The 18,417-nt window shown below is 41.0% G+C and overlaps 1 protein-coding gene across 1 annotated transcript; it reads right to left on the reverse strand.

The window, feature by feature from the left end:
* Window positions 1-12,015: 12,015 nt before the first annotated feature.
* Window positions 12,016-17,841, reverse strand: irx1b (iroquois homeobox 1b). Its single transcript, XM_062989593.1, has 4 exons — window positions 17,614-17,841; window positions 13,604-14,459; window positions 12,504-12,576; window positions 12,016-12,380 (listed from the first exon to the last, which is right to left on the reverse strand). The coding sequence occupies exons 1-4, from the start codon at window positions 17,818-17,820 to the stop codon at window positions 12,335-12,337; spliced, it is 1,182 nt and encodes a 393-aa protein (XP_062845663.1). The 5' UTR covers window positions 17,821-17,841; the 3' UTR covers window positions 12,016-12,334.
* Window positions 17,842-18,417: the final 576 nt, after the last annotated feature.

An 18,417-nucleotide genomic window follows, 5' to 3' on the forward strand; every position in this document is an offset into this window, starting at 1 on the left:
CCACCGAGCCACCGTGCCGCCCCAGATCCCTAAATGTTCTTAATCAAAACATGCCGAGATCAATACCAGAGGTCAAGACGAGGCCAAATGCCAAACCAGCAGAAACCAGGACCATGATTCAGAACCATAGCAAGACCAGGACCAAACCCAGCTTTAAAGATGAATCAACCATTTATCAAGAGCATAATTGCATTTTATTTAATGAGCAGATAATCCGAGCTCATCTAACATTCATACGCCTGCACTCTGCACATTTAATCCATTAACCGAGCCATATCTTCAAAAACGGCTTTTAATGATTTCTGCAAGGGACAGAGCTGCCGTTGCCATGACAATGGTGAAGGAGCAGTAAAATTGATGTAAAATCGTGGTAGAAAATTACAAAAAAATCACTTTGTCTGATGTTGGGTTAAATAACGCTCTATATTTATCCCGTATGTCCTGCTCGACTGGTGTCTGATCTTCTGTTCCATTTGATTTTGCTTTATATAAGAATCCACAGATGAAGCACAGAGTAGTTTAGTAACGCACGAGGGAGCCGTAAAAAAGTGCTCAGAATGTTCAAAAGAAACAAGATATTCCAGACTAATGAAGTGCTTCATTACTGCAGAAAATAAGAACATTTAGTATTAAAATGAGAAGATGTTTTACAATCCAGTCCATCATAAGAAGTGCATCCAAATATTTACAGCACAGATCCTGGTCCTAATATTTTTGTAGACCAGGACAAGATCAAGATCCATACCAACCAAAACTGAGACACAAGTAAGATCCATACCAGCACTGACCAGGACAACAGCAAGATCCATACCAGCACAGACCAGGACAAGATCAAGACCCATACCAGCACAGACCAGGACAAGATCAAGACCCATACCAGCACAGACCAGGACAAGATCAAGATCCATACCAGCACAGACCAGGACAAGTTCAAGATCCATACCAGCACAGACCAGGACAAGATCAAGACCCATACCAGCACAGACCAGGACAAGATCAAGACCCATACCAGCACAGACCAGGATAAGGTCAAGACCCATACCAACACAGACCAGGAGAAGATCCATACCAGCACAGACCAGTACAAGATAAAGACCCATGCCAGCACAGACCAGGAGAAGATCAAGGCACATATTATCCAAGACCAGGACAAGATCAATATCTATACCAACCAAGACTGAGACACAGGCAAGACCCATACCAGCACAGACCAGGAAAGATAAAGACCCATACCAGCACAGACCAGGACGAGATCAAGACCCATTCCAACACAGACCAGGAAAAGATCCATACCAGCACACACTAGGACAAGATCAAGACCCATACCAACATCGGCCAAGACAGAATATAAACAAGTAAAGACCAAGATCCATACCAGCACAGACCAGGACAAAATAAAGATCCATACCAGCACAGACCAGAACAAGATCAAGACAAATATTAAGCAAGATCAGGACAAGAACAATATCCATACCAGTACAGACCAAGACAAGATCAAGATCCATACCAACCAAGACTGAGACACAAGCAAGACCCATACCAGCACAGACCAGGACAAAATCAAGACCCATACCAGCACAGACCAGGACAACATCAAGACCAATACCAACACAGACCAGGACAAGAGCCAGACACATATTAACCAAGACCAAGACAAAATCAAGGCCCATACCAGCAAAGACCAGGACAAGATCAAGATCCATACCAACCAAGACAAGAGCAAGATCTATACCAACACAGACCAGGACAAGATCAAGACAAATATTAAGCAAGATCAGGACAAGATCAAGATCCATACCAGCACAGACTGAGACACAAGCAAGACCCATACCAGCACTAACCAGGACAAGATCAAGACACATTCTAACCAAGAGCAAGACAAGACAAAATCAAGACCCATTCCCACAATGACCAAGATAGGGCACGAACAAGTCAAGACCAAGACCCATGCCAACACAGACTAAGACAGTACCAGACCACAATTCCAAACAAACAAGCTGTTCCAGTAGTTTCAGCCACAAAGTTAAGGAATTGTGTTTACAAAAACATAAAGAACATTTATATGATTAATAGTATTAAAAATAAAACAGCAGCAATTTTTGCTAAGGAAGAACTCCAGTTGCCTGCTCAAAGCCCTGACTAAAACCTTATTAAACACTTTAATGCGATTTTGAACATTGATTATGAGCCAGGCCTTCAATCCAACATTAGTTGTCATCACATGGTACTACAGACACACTCCACAATCTTGTGGAAAGCTTTCCCTGCATGACTGTCCAAAGCCTCCTTATGCATGGTGTGAGATAACATCTAACAAAGTGTTTCCATTCCAGAAAACAACACACTTAGCTTCATGCTGCTGCCTTGTCTGTTATTGTTTTATACTGGGACACGTTGTTGGACGTTATCTCTCACCTATTACTCTCCCCTTCACTCTGCTTATCTCTGTGCTAAGCTTTTTATCTATTTGTCTGTCTGGGCCTTCCTCCTTTTTGTCTTTCTGTCGTATTGTTTACCTCTCTTTGTCCCTGCTGTCTTAAAACCTGGTGTAGAGAAAAAAATTGATGTGTATTCAGCACATTAACTTCCACATCCTTCTCCGAGTGCACTCAAAGACGTCATCTCGGTCTCGATGCCGTCAATGTCAAGACGTCCTGCTGATGGTGTCGTTTTTGAAAAGAGAGGTGAAAAAGAAAGGACTGTAGGTACCGTAGGTACGATCTGATGCGTAGGCTAGTCGTGGAGGCAGTTCGGTCATGTTTTTGTCACCAGGAGATGTTGATTCACCTTATTTTATCAGTTTGTCGTCACGAGGCTGAGTCACCTCAGTCTCTGCGATCTAATTTGTTGTTGTTTTTTTCAGTCCTTATGAACAGAACCTCTGAGACAAAACGTACCTCTCAACGATGTGTTCGATGGCAGTAAGACGTGGGGACATATTCATTTCAGTGTGTTGTACTCTGCTTCACACACCTCATCACCACACAAGGTCTTTGTCTGCTCAGACCACTTCAGATAAAGGTCAGAAGCAGGGAGCACAGCTGGACACAAAAACAGGATGACATCCACGTAGAATAAACCCTCTTGACAGGCGCTGATGACGTCTATCAAGGTCATGCCGCATTCTCGGTCAACACCAACAGTGGGAAGATGTCAGTTCACTGGCAGTGAGACAATGCCTATCGATTCCCTGCCTACAGATTAAAGATGTGCTAAGCAGTTCTGCTTTTTTGGCTTTGTGTGATGATCTAAACTGAAAGGAAAAGCATATTTTAGATCATTTAAGATGTGCTGAAATGTTAAAATTGGTCAGATGCGATTGTCCCTGCAACAGCGACATCTACTGTCTGGTCTAGCTGCTGGCATGATCAATAAAACAAAACAATATTTACAAAATCTCTCATGCTGAAAAGTTCACCAGTTCACAGCTTTCCAGCATGTCAGAGGTGCACAGTAGCTTGTTTTACTCCTCAGCCAGTGAAGCTATTGTGCAACCAGGTTTCCAATTGTTTATAGCTCATGTAACAAGAGATCTGAAAGTCTCAATGTCCACCACCACCACAATCCTCTCAGGGCCATGTCGAGCAAGCGCCACGGTTTACCAGCCATCCATCACTGCAGCCATAGATCTTTCCTCACCAGCTGAATAATTTATCGCCTGTCTACTCAACCTGTGAAGTTCAAAGCACTAAAACACGTCTGTTTAATGTTGTCCATTCTACCGATCCCCGCGAGCATTATGTTCTCCACACCACAGCAGCAGGGCTGGAATACGATGGGTTTTGGGACTGGAAACTACACCAGGGCACCCAAAAACTGACAATGTGTGTAAACACAATACCATGAGGCACAATAATATGAGGGAACTGAGTGAACACAATATTCTTGGAAAAAATAAACTGCTCCTTTGCTCATTCATATTTTACCTTACCATTAAAGTCAAGCAGTCACCCTAAAGTTTTAACAGGAACACTATGCTTAAAGTTCCTTTACAGTAATGTAAAATGTGCAATCAGGAAGGAACCAGGTTGGCAGTAGAAGCTTTACTAAATGTAAAGCAAGCAAACAGGTGTAAACAAAGAACAAAAAGGAACCATGGGGCAGTCTGGCACCCGCACTCCCAGTTGTGCCACTGTACCATGACCACTCAAGACAAAATATGTTGTATGATTTTTAAATGTCCACAGCTTAATATTTGGAGTAATTAATTGGTCATGAGACATTTACATTTTCGGCATTTAGCAGATGCTTGTATCCAGTCTATGCAATTGAAGGCCTTGCTTAAGGGCCCAACAGTGGCAACCTGGCAGTGGTTGGGCTTGAACCAGCGACCTTTTGATTACTGGTACCAGTACCTTAACCACTAGGCTACAACTGTTGACCACCACTTTATCCTACTCAGGGTTGCGGTGGGTACAATTCACTGGGTGAAAGGTAGGAAACACCCTGGACAGGTTGCCAGTCCATCACTGGGCAAGTTAGAGACAGCTAACCCAAATAAACAAGATTTGACCACATATCCATTATGAGAACACCTTACAGTTACACTCACTCACTTTCTTAACCGCTGGAGCCTATCCCAGCTTTTCAATGGGCGCAGGGCACACAATAACACCCTGGACAGGGTGCCAGTCCATCGCAGGGCAGACACACATACACACACACCCATTCACCTATAGGGCAATTCAGTGTCTCCAATTAACCTGACTGCATGTTTTTGGACTGTGGGAGGAAACCCACGCAGACACGGGGAGAACATGCAAACTCCGCACAGAAAGGACTCAGACCGCCCCGTCTGGGGATCGAACCCAGGACCTTCTTGCGGTGAGGCGACAGTGCTACCCACTGAGCCACCGTGCTACCCTCTTTACAATTACAATGACAGAAATGTTAATAATATATCCTATTTGTTGCAAACGTTTGACCTTTTTATCATCTCAAGTGGTACTTAAGGCAGATATTTTAAAAGGTTAAAGGGTTTTAGCTGATAAAAATGTTGATTAGGAACCTGCAGTGGACCTACATAGTAAACTGGACTCTCTGAACAGTCTCTTTCAGATAAACACTGGTGCTTTATGCTTATTACAGTAAAATGATGTCAAATAAGCTATAAAGGTGCAGATTTAGCAGATAAAAGATGCTGCTGGTGGTTGAAACTGCTGAGATAGGATTTGTTTCATATATGAAGAAGAAAAACACACGGTTTGATCGTGTAGGGTCGTTTATTGTGATGACTTCTTTATTCCAAATGCTCTTGTCTCCCTCTAGTGCATGTGAGAGCTACATGAAGCCCACTGTTCAGCACAAGGTTAAGCAAACCAGTGGTGAACCTTACAAGCTCCGAGAACACCAAAGCCCGAAATATTCCAAAATAAGAGTTTATTTAAAATGTCTATCAAAACACAGGTTCAGAATTATAATACCATGCAGAAACAAAACACTCACAATCAGTGTGTATGTAGAGCTATACTTCATACAACGTGTTATGAAGTCAATGTGCAAAGTATCACAGCATACACTCGTTAATTGACTTGGTGCAGGGCAGGAACACACCCTGTGTTCATCCATCACAGGCTAACTCATACTCAAACATTTACATACTTAGAGATAATGTGTGGTAGCCAGTCCACCTTCTGCATGATGTAGATGTTGTTAGATGTAGGAAACGTGAGCACCAGGAGGGAACTCATGAGGACGCAAGAATCGAACCCAAGACGTTGACAACTCTACTAGTTGTGCTACTCATACAGTAAGTATCATGTTTGCTTGTACTTTCATAGATATGCCACCTAAAGAAAGTGTTTTGCCCACTGAAATATCTTCACATTTGAGGATCATCTGCCTCCATCTGATTCTTTATCTTCCATCCTGGAGCCCTGTGGTCATATGGATTTATATTTGTTGTTTGTTTCTATTGATAATATGAATTGTGTATAAAAAGCAACTATAACTTTTATAAAGTAAAGTTTTTGCATAGAATGTCACAGTGGTACGAATTTATTGGTCACACCAGTTAACTATTTAAATAAAATAAATTCTCACAAAGTCTTGAGTGCTGTAACAGGTTGGCCAACAGGGGGCGCTGTGTAATCGAATCAGCCTGTTTTGGGACCACTGTATTGAGTCCTGAGGGTTGATCAAGATGATCCAGACTGCTCGTTTGAAGGGTACGAGGTACAGAACAAGGTTTTGATACGCACTTCAGGGTTGGTTGGGTTTTGGTCCACGAACTAGAAGCAGTGGGGTCATGTGGCAGTCGTGTGCTAGATTTGCTGGTTGCTGGTTGCTGGTTGCTGGTTGCTGGTAGTCTAATAATGCTTAAATCTTACAAATGCAACGTTTGGTACTTGAATTACTTGTACAACTGGTGGTTGCTTACAACACTGTGGTTGCTTCAACTGTTTTTCATTCAGAGTAAATTACTGCAAAGAATCTTGGGTGTTTGAAGTCAACAATGGCTGCTATATATATATATATATATATATATATATATATCACATTTTTGCTACTTGTGGTGGGTAAATGTCTAGTTAAAAATATTACATTAATAATATTATATTTTTAGGGTTTAGAGCTTCTCCTGAATGGATATTTTTCCCTTAGAGTGAGTCCTTCACAGTCCTTTCTACAACAGGTGTACAAAAAATTGCAGTTTTTATGCTGTATGCTTTTTCTTTTTCCTTAGCCTATCAGTCGAAAGGTTGAGAGTTCGAATCCCAGCTCTGCCATGCTGCCACTGTTGGGCCCTTGAGCACGGCCCTTAACCCTCTTGGCTCCAGGGGCGCCGTACAATGGTTGACCCTGTGCTCTGACCCCAGCTTCCAAAACAAGCAGGGATATGCGAAAAATAAAGAGTTTCATTGTACTGTACACCTGTATGTATATATATGACAAACAAAGGCATTCTATATCTGGGGTTGGGACCGGCGCTGAGAGCGCACTGACAAGTGCACCTTCCAAGCTGGGCTGTTTGAACCCCTGACCTCAGCAATAGCGGGCTAGTGTAATTTATCAGTGCGCCAACTGAGCGCCTCAGGATCACACTTCGAAGTGCCCTAAAATTAATTTAGTAAAACGTTCTCGAATGGTTTTAGACCTTTAGACTTAGAAATCTTGTTGTGACTGTGTAGGACACAGCAGAGGGCAGCACAGCACTGGTTTTGAGATTACTGCTGCATCTTCTATCAGGTCCCATCTTTTGATCAGTGGTGCTCAACAAGGGCCAAACATGCTTTACTGTATAGAACTAAAAGGCCTATAGAAAGTTTGGGTCGCACTACGGTTGTGTGTAACAGCAAATTACCACTAAGGTAAAGACTTGTTGTTGTTAATTTTTGGTAAAAGAAAACAACTCCAAAGTCTATTGGGTGAGAACAGACCCTGGTCTTCAATAAAAAAGGTAACAAGGCTCATGAACTGACTAACGTGTGCTTTGTGAATCCAAAACCCATAAAAGTGGCATTAAAAAAAACTTTTATTAATTTTCATACTTCGTATATTATCTTTAGGATTTCTTTATTCTTCTTTCTTGCATGTCTGAGGACGTCTCGGTTTTGTAACACTATTATAAAGGTTGTGTTTGAAAAACACTTTTAAATGAATACACTGACAGAAAATGCTGGACCCAGATGAGGTGAGGTTAATAAAAAAATGAATGAATAAAAAGAGATGAAATTTACATTTTCAGCATTTAGCAGACATTTTTATCCAAAGGTACTTACAATACAGTGACAGTATATTGTTTAAGCAATTGAGGGTTAAGGGCCTTGCTTAAGGACCCAACAGTGGCAACCTGGCAGAAGTGGGGCTTGAACCAGTGACCTTTTGGTTATTAGTCCAGTACCTTAACCACTAGGCTACAACTTAGTGTTGTCACGGTTGAGATCTTTATTCTCTGAACCGCAAGTTTTCCTCGATGAGCAGACATGATGTTACCACACTAACTCCTCCTTCACTTGGATATGAATCCCTGTTTTGCCGCGGGGAGACTCTTTCCCCAACCAGCCGCCCCGTGGGCACGTTCGCCCCGGGTTAGGCCTTCAGTTCTGATACCGAGTGTGACCTTGAACTTTAAGCCAAGATGTTTCAGGCTGGAAATGAATTTTTACCTTCAGTAGCAGGTTTAAACCCATGAGAAGGAATCATTTCTGTTTTAAGATCTGACACTCGTTTCTGCTCAGTTCAGTTCATTTTTTTTTATTCAGTTTCATTCCAGATATATTTTTCTGTCCTCCGTTTCACCGGCCATCAAACTTTCCGGGTTTAATAATATTCTTTTCACCGGACCTGAACCTGGTCCTTCAAACAGCGAGCCGGTTTTATGTCTTATCACAGCCAGGCCACAAAGGCAGCGCCCGGGCTACCACTATTAGCATTAGCGGGGCCCAGATATGCCTTAACGTGACCGACACCGTGTCTGGAACCGCTGCTTTGATTGACACCTCACCTGAGCAGGTGCACCTTCTGATAACAAAGCTACAGACATCCAACGTCTGCATCACGTCCGGGAGGAAATGAGGAATTTGGAGGTGATTTTGATTCAATTATTTTTAGGAAATGAAATAGATAAAACCTGCCAAACATTCATTTTGTGTTTTTAACCCTAACATTTTAGTCATAATCGTCTATTTAGCTACACTATATTGCCTTAAGTATGTGGACACCCCTTTTGATTATTGAGTTTGAATGTTTTAGCCTCACCTACTGCTGACGTGTTTAAAATTAATTGTTGCTTTGGTGGTGCAGTAGTAAATTATACTAATCATGATAGCCTACTACTGCTAGGATCTAGGGTTTGAATCCCCAGCAGTGTTATCAACTGGTTGGGCATCTACTCACAGATATTATTGGCTGTGTTTGGGAATTTGGTGTTATGGGGGCGGCAGCAAGTTTGTTGCTGTAGTTAATCAAACGAGCCGTCAGGATGCTGCAAAGTTTATTAACAATATAGAACCGGAGTCAAAGTCCTGTTTTAAAACTGTATGTATATTTTGGACCCTCAGTATTTCAGAAAACCCACAATAAACTAATGCAGACTGATATGACACACCCGTCCCCTACAGATGTTTGAAGCACACGTTAAGTTAGCTCTATAGCATCGCTGCATTGACTTGTCCCGGGTCTGACCTTTCGGGTTTGCGTTGTGGTCAAGCATGACATCAGATCTACAGCGCCCTTCATTTAGTGCCACTTTTCATGTCTGAATCTGGTTTTGCTGATGCTTTTCATCCTAAACGGCTTTCAAAAATCGTCTGGTTAATGATTTTAGGCTCATGCGTTTGGTTAAGTCGGTCATTAATCAGCGGCTCTGTGTGGTCGTAAGAACGTGCACCGTTGTGCGATCCAGATGTGCGGATCTGAGCGTCGCTCCCGAACGTTCCCCCGGCCTGAAGCTCGTCCGACTGCAGCGGCATCTGCCACAGGAGAAAAATCCAGTATAAACACACTTCCAAACAATGAAAATTAATTAACTGCTGTTTAGATTATGTTCGTGTAAACCTTTCGGCTTTTGTTTTCAGATCACCTCTTTGGCTGCGCCGCGGTTTATTTGCTTTGTAGGGTTGCGGAAGGTCATCGGCTCAGTTCTGCGCGAGGCCGCGGCTCAGTGTTTATGCGGCTGCTTCAGGTCACGTGACTGACTCATTTCTAATATGTGACATGAACTGGGACGTTTCCAGCAGATGTTCTGGTCTGTTCTGAGCAACGGAACCCAAATGTTTGATAGAGAACGTATTGATTGTTTTATTCATTTTCTGCTTCGACCTGGTCGGGGTTTCACAGCACGTCACACACTCACTTGTGCACTAATATCTTACCTGGGGACGATTTAACGCAGACAACCCACATTCTGCTTGTTTTTGGGAGGTTGGAGGTGACCCGAGATGAGATTTGAACCCAGGTCCCCATGCAGCACCCATGCAACCTTATAGCACCCACTCTCTGAGCTATTTTATCAAGCTGCTCGGTGTCATGTAAATTAATTTAATGATTCATTTACTGTACAGCTCCTTGTTCTCCAGCACCACCTAAATCACTATTCACTTTTCTCTTTACTTGTTTCCTCCCTCCCTCATGACTACAGACAGTTTCAAACCAAAAATCCATCTTCTGCAAGATTTTAGACCTGGATGATACACAATCAGATTCAGAAGGATCATGCTCCTTACAGACGGTGATGGAACTCCAGACACATGGTTCCAGTTCAGTACAAACTAACATTCTCTTTCTGGGGCGGCACGGTGGCTCAGTGGGTAGCACTGTCGCCTCACAGCAAGAAGGTCCTGGGTTTGATCCCCAGGTGGGGCGGTCCGGGTCCTTTCTGTGTGGAGTTTGCATGTTCTCCCTGTGTCCGCGTGGGTTTCCTCCGGGCGCTCCGGTTTCCTTCCACAGTCCAAAGACATGCAAGTGAGGTGAATTGGAGACACTATATCGATATAAACTTGTGGACTGATGAACCTTGTGTAGTGAGTGGCTACCGTTCCTGTCATGAATGTGGCCAAAATGTGAAACATGATGTTAAAAATCCTAATAAACAAACATTCTCCTTCTGCTTGTGTAGGAGAAAGGTAAAGTACCTGGAGCAGATGGACACACAGAATCTCCCCACACACAGTGACTAGGAGATCAAACCTAGAGCCTGGGGCTGTGAAATACAGCCACTGATGCACCACCAGTCATTTTATTAATTCAATATAATATGATATATCAAAACACTATATACATTTATTCATTAGGCACTCGAGTGGCTGCACTGACATCTGGGGATCAAGGGTTCGAATCTCAGCTGTGCTATTTTACTTGTCAGTGCACTCTCAGTACCCCTCCCAAGGCCAGATCGAAAAAAGCAGGATTCCTTATTTCTATTGTTAAATATGACGAGGATTTGTGTTTTGGGCCTGGTGGGTCATGTTAGCTATGTGACATGTGGCACCATGTTCTCCATGAAGTGAGCACCTTGGTATGGAACCACTGTTCCATGTATTTTCTAACTGGTTCAGTCAAATCAGCCTCATGTATATTATCAAAGAGAATGATGAGGAATTCATAGTAAAGAAAATAATCATTTTAACCCATTTTAGGGGTAATTTTGGGTAAAACATGTAAAATATTACAGTTTCAATAATTAGATTACATTTAATAATCTAATTTTACCAATTTCTCTTGAAAAACTGAGCAGGTGATTACTCACTCACTCACTTTCTTAAGCGCTTATCCAGTCAGGGTTGCGAGAGGGTGCTGGAGCCTATCCCAGCTTTTCAATGGGTGCAAGGCACACAGTAACACCCTGGACGGGGCGCTAGTCCATCGCAGAGCAGACACACACACACACACACACACACACACACACACACACACACACACACACACACACACACACACACACACACATACCCATTCACCTATAGGGCAATTTAGTGTCTCCAATTAACCTGACTGCATGTTTTTGGACTGTGGGAGGAAACCGGAGCTCCCGGAGGAAACCCACACAGACACGGGGAGAACATGCAAACCACCCAGCCTGGGGATCGAACCCAGGACCTTCTTGCTGTGAGGTGACAGTGCTACCTACCGAGCCACCGTGTCCCGCCCAGCAAGTGATTAGAAACTGTAAAATTCCCAACTGACCTTAATCTTATCATTTATTTATTTATTCAATTACTGTCTGTTTTACCACTGATTTATCCTGGTCAAAGTTGTGGTGGGTCTTAGTCATTGGATGAAGGGCAGGACACACACTGGACAGGTCACAACACACACACACACACACACACACACATTTACACTTGCAATTCTTCTAGCTCAGTTTGGCTTAACTGCATGACTATGGGATGAAACAGGAGCACCCGGAGAAAACCCACACAAAGGCAGGGAGAACATGCAAACTCCACACAGTCAAGCCATTAAACCCAGGCCCTTCTTGCTGTGAAGTGACAGCGCTACCCACTTTTATTATTTCAAGATAAATGTTTAAATAACAAAGATTACTTTTTAATGAGTAAGAATAAGATTCAAGGCTTTTCATTATATTTAGTTTATTACACAAAAATATATCATTTACACACATTGGCCTTTGAACAAATAAATCTTCTGGATTGTAAAAAGTGATGGCAATGAGCTACATGGTAAACACACACACACACACACACACACACACACACACACATGCTGCATTCAGGCTCAATGTCAAATAAAAATGTCGACAGCTTCATAAAACATCAACCTATAAAATACTTTTTGGTGCATCTGATGACGTGGGATATTTCATCTCTGATACATGTGTAGAGTTCATGTACATGTAATAATTTAGGTAAAATCTGGAGGTTCTTGTGCGTCCTCAGGAAACCGTTTTCAGAGCTCGCTGTGCCGTTTCATGGTGAGACCTGAAACAGATCAACCCAAGACAAAATGATGAGCATTAATTAATACGAGGTGTTTACGTCAGTCAGATTAATGAGGATTCATTACGGTTTACCTTTAATTTACATTTAAAAGTGTGGACGTACCTGTCGTGGATGACTGGGAATTGTGGCCTCAGTGGAAGTGCTGGAGAATCGGGGCTCTGTACAGTTTCTCCATCTGTTAGAAATAAGGAAAAATTAATGCATTTAATTTAATTTTTATTTAAGTTTTTGCCACATTATAACGTTCTTATGCTTATTAAACAGCAATAGCAGGATTATTAGGTTTCAGAAATTAATATGCAGTGTTTTAACAACTGAAAAAGGAACAAATGGAAGATCAGTAAGCACAAAATGTACATTATTAAGTTTGGGTTTTTATGTGAACATTATTTCTTCAGTTTTTTCGTTCTGGTTTTATACATTTTTTGGGTTGTAGCCTATATGTTTCATTAATAATAATAATAATAATGATGATGATGATGATGATGATGATGATAATAATAATATTGATGATAATAATAAAAATGATATTGATAATAATAATTATTATAATGATAATAATAATAAAAATTATAAAAAAGAATAATAATATTGATAATAATAATAATAATAATAATAATAATAATAATAAAAAAAAAATAATAATAAAGATTTTATTACAGAAAATAAAAAGTGGATGCAACAAGTAACCTTTTTAATTCTCACAAAACTTTCATACAGTATAATAATAAATAATAATATAAAATAGTAATAGAGAATAATAATAATAATAATATGGTTTAATTGTAATTACAATTTATTTGTCAATACTACTTTCCCATACACATGCAGGGACCCCAGTAGGAAATGTGTCCTCAATGTCATGTAAATTAACCGGACCCCTAAACTGACGTTTCTGTTTTAGGGGAAAGAGGGTGAGTCTATCCTAGAATCAGTGGGCACAAATTATGATGTCAGTCTTGCAAGGTGTCATGCTCAGTACAGTTTTGGGTATAGTCAAACATCAGATTGGCGTGTTTGAAGGAATCCTGACTACCCAGAAAAAAATGTGGGCACATAGGATAGAACCTGATTGTGGCCTGGGTAAACCTTGGGTATACAGGGGTAACGCTGGACCTTAAGTGATCCTGACTAGAATGAAGTGAATAGTGAAGAAGAATCACTATTAATATTATTGTTGTTGTTGTTGTTGTTTAATTTACCGTTGTTATGTTGTGGACTGATGCTGCCGGTGGGACTCTCGCACTGCCCGGTTCCTGTAATGTAATGACCGCTGGGATTCACACCCAGGAGTGACCGGACCCCGATGAGCGAACCGGTACCGAGGAAAGCGCCGCTCGTCCATCCGTTCAGCTTCCCGATCTGACAGGTGTAAATCCCGCTGGTGGACAGGAAGGCCGGGTGCGCGCTGCTCGCTCTCTGGCAGGTATCGGGACTCGTCGCTGTTTCTGCCAGCGACCAGATTTTGGGTTTGGAGTTCACGGGTCTCTGGCATCCCGGTGCGCCCGGAGAAACGTCCGCCGCGCTCGGGTCCTTGCTCACCGAGCCGACTTGTGCGTGTGCGTGCGCGCTCTCGCTGTCCGAGTCACTCTGCTCGTGCACGCGCGCCCTGGAATCCTCCGGTTTTGGCACCGGGTCGCCCCGCTCCTCGTCGGTGTCCACGGTCTCCAGATCGATTTCCTCCTCCCGCTCGTGCTTGTGCGCGCCCTCGTCGTCCTCGTCGTGCTCGCTGTCTTCGTCCTCGGCGCTGCGTCCCCACGTCACTTTGTTCTCCTTCTTGAGCCGGCGGCGCGCATTGGCGAACCAAGTGCTCACCTGGGTGAGGGTCATTTTGGTGACGATGGCGAGCATGATCTTCTCCCCCTTGGTGGGGTACGGGTTCTTCTTGTGCTCGTTAAGCCAGGCTTTCAGGGTGCTCGTGGTCTCCCGTGTGGCGCTTTTGGCTCTAGACGGGTCAGCGTACTGGTACTGGCCGTATGGATAGAAACCGGGCGCTGCATGCACCGCCAATCCGGCCGGGTGGGCACCTGGGTTATCCTTCAACTCGTACTGGGAACCCTGAGGGGGGAACATAATAAGGTTTTAATACATTTTAAAATCTAAATGAAAACAAGTGCGGGTATTTCGTTAAAGCTGCAATACGTAACTTTTATTTTGTTAATAATCAATGAAGTGGAACCTCGATCTCCACCTCTATTGTCTAGGGTAATTTAGATTAAAATACAGGCGTGGGGTGTCACAAAATTAATTAGCATTTATTGAATTAGAATATTTGTAGGCCCTTTAAAGCGGTCTCCAAATCCCCAGAAGTCACACACAGCAGCTTTACTGAATTGGTGTCATTTTCAACACCATTTTGTGACTTCTTTTGCATTGTGCAACTCAAACATTGTTTTTTTTTTCTCAAGTTATGCACTATTTCGTATCATCCATAAAATCCCACAATGCACTGCAACAGGTGTGGTCCAAATAATGCACCAAAGACCGAGTACCCTAATAAGCCTGGTTCATGGATTCGGGTGCATGCATATGAATCAATTCTGCATTATTAGATAACTTTTTCAATCTATTAGTAGAAGGCATTGAATTGTATGTTATACTATACTTACCTATAGAATAGTAATATTAGTTTATATCATACAGCTGTGGTTCTTAGCTTATTTAAAATCTACATCTGAATAAAAACAAGAACGGGTATTTCGTTAAAGCTGCAATGCGTAACTTTTTGTTAACAATCAATGAATTGGGAGGAATTTCGATCTCCACCTCATTGTTATTTATGATAATTTAGATTAAAACACAGGGATGAGGTATTTTAACTTGTGCTGTGCGCAACTTATTTTTCCTAATATGTTGTATGCATGTTAAATTTAGAACCCTGCTCTTTCGTATCATCCATAAAATCCCACAATGCACTGCAACAGGTGTCGTCCAAATAATGCGCCAAAGACCGAGTACCCCTAATGGACCATGCATCACCACAATCCATGAACCAGGATTCATGCATATGAATTAATTCTGCATTATTAGGATCTGCTGGTATAAAAATGCATTGAATTGTATTCTCGGCCTATAGGACATATAGGGCCACAGTGCTGCATGCATATGACACTGATGTGGCTTAGCTGAAAATACAAAAAAAAATTAAGGACCACTGATACTTTTAAAAATACAGGTAGTTTTGAAAATCAAATTAATTCAGTAATAATATCATATCATGTTTATTTTCTTTTGATGCTCCTCATATAAAGATGTCATTTTGTTTTTTAAATGTATTTGTGTTTACTTAATGCACCCTTGTTACTTTCTGCTTTTCTCAAGGCATCAAATTTACCAGATCATGATGCGTAAATCAAATGTCGCATTTCCCAGTTACATTCTTATCACAAAACACCACTTTCCTCATACGAAAACTTTTTCAAATAAATATATTAGAAACTTTAATATAAACTTGCCTGATTACCTGATTATGTTTGGAAACGAAAACGAGTAACGTTCCCACAGTTCCCAAAGGAGCAAAATGAGGTCTCATGGGACTACAGGAGGAGAGAGGCTTTGCAGTTTTGGACAGGCCTGCTCCCCTCATGAGCCTGATGGTGGTGGGACATTTGTGATGGTATTTTGTTTGCTGGGCTTATTTATGCTTTCAGAGTTAATTATTAACTTAGTAAGACTGTTTCCTGGGCTGAGATTAGTCCTAATGCTAGACTAAAGAGACTTTCTGTACTGGTTTCAATGTCAGGGGAAACCGACACTGGTTTTAGGTCTGGCCTGTGGAGCGTAAAGCTTATATTTAACACTTACAAAGTTAATTATCATCATTATAGAGTAACTAGTGTAAATAATGAACAATGCTAAAACCACTATAGAGTCTAATCATTTGAGGTAATCCGAGATAATTTAGTAAAGTAGTAGTAAATAATTAGAGTTCATTAGTTATTAAGTAGGTTTTACTAGTTTTATTTCTAGGTCGCGGTTTGATTGGTTCCCACAAATGCCGGTGCATGAGATGATACAGAAAACAGATCAACATCAGTGTGCAATAGATGGATAGAATAAAAAATCAATAATATATGATTATTGTAATTGTTCATAATTTATTTAAATACATGTAAGTATATATAAATAATGATATAGTGTGTTAAATAAATAGTAAATGGCATGTAGATTGTAAACTTTAAAGCGCATTTATAATAAACCGGCAAGGATGAATAAATTAAATAGGTTTTATTTTGTACTTTTATTTTTTAAATAAAGATAATAAATTATTAAATAAAATAAGTAAAGGTAATCTCAATAAAAACCTCATAGCTAAAACCCTAAAACAGAATATTATTACATAAACTGTTGTGTGAAACTGTTTGATTTAACTGTAGGCCTTAAATGGCCTAAACTTGACTGACTTTACTAAAATGTCTTTTATAAAAGATTTTTCATGATTATATAAATAGTTCTAACCCAAGTGTCTCAGATAAAATTTTAGATTTCATTCCAATGCGCAACTTTAGAATGCGTCAAATAGAAATGCACAGGGCGGAAATTTGAAGTAGGTGTAAAAGGGAAAAACTACATTGATCTAAATGTAATAATAACAGTTAATTAAATCAACATGCAGAATATTTATTATAAATTGTTGTTTTGTTGTGCAGTGAATATCAGAGCACATTCTCGTCTGTTTAACATTGTACAATAAAAAAGTTAGTCATCATCATTGATAATTTTATTTACTTTATTTTATTTACTAAAATTAGGCCTGTTCTATTTAATTTAAATTTTTTTACATTAAACATACATTATTTAACATAAAATTGTATATTTCAAGTTTAAAGTTCTTGTTAATTTTAGTTTATGCTGGTGGCGAACATGCTGCAAATAAAAATGTGAATCAGATCGCAGCAGTGAGCTCTGAATGTACTGCAGGAAAGAAAACGAGCAACTTCTATTTTAATTAAAAAAAACTAAATATGTTCTTTCTTTTATTATTATTTCAGTAAAACTATATAGCATATAAATAAATACAAATAGATATTTGTTATAATACTTAAATAAATCTTGTATTTATAATTTCTAGGCCTGTTTCATTGGTTTAGTTGTACATTCAAAAGTAAAATGGTTGTTTTTAGTTTTTAGTTTAGTTATTAAACCTTGACTGATATATCCTCATGAGTGTTATGATTTCTATATTATTATAAGAGTAATAATGATGATTTACCATGTGGTTCAGCAGTGCCGCCTCCGCGCTGCTGTAGGGCAGAAACGCTCCGTAGCGATGCGCGCTCCACGGATGCGCGTACACACCGAGCAGCGGAGCGAGGGCAGCGGCCGTGACAGCGCCGCCGCTTTCCGAGCCTCCGTCCCGCGGCGGAGAAGCTCTCTCCATCCCGTACACCTGCGGGAAACCCAGCTGAGGGAAAGACATGTCCGGTCCCCGGTATAAAACAAGCGGAGCAAACAGGGAGAAAAAGTCCGAATCCAACAAAACAATCCGGGAGCGTGTCCGGTTCAGTACCGCTATACTGCGCGCAAACGCGTCTCTACTGGTTGAAGTTGATGGGTTTGATTGGCACGATACTTAAAGCGCGAGGCCCCTCCTTCACGTGTGTGTGTGTGTGTGTGTGTGTGTGTGTTCGAGTGTGCGTGTGTGTGTGTTTGCTTGCTCAAACACGTGTACAAAATATAATTATCTACAAACATTATACGGATCAAACATCCAAGCCGAGCACTTGTGGAATAAAAGTTCCATTAAACACCGTTTAGGTTCTTCAGCTTGTCTGTCTGGGGAACCCTCGAAAGTTTTTTTATTTGCCCCTTTTGGGTAGAAAACTTGAGCACATAAATATTTCGATATATTATCAGAACGTCTGATTATTTTCTTCTAAATATAATTACAAAGAAACTACAAATCATTCTAGATTGCACAGAATGTGGTGCTCTAGTTTGTCCCTTCAGCAGAACCCGTAAAACAGTATATAGGACCATACAGTACAACAAAATGGTTCTAAGTAAAACCTTTTTA

The sequence above is a fragment of the Trichomycterus rosablanca genome, chromosome 2, assembly GCF_030014385.1.
Source record: "Trichomycterus rosablanca isolate fTriRos1 chromosome 2, fTriRos1.hap1, whole genome shotgun sequence".
NCBI lineage: Eukaryota > Metazoa > Chordata > Actinopteri > Siluriformes > Trichomycteridae > Trichomycterus > Trichomycterus rosablanca.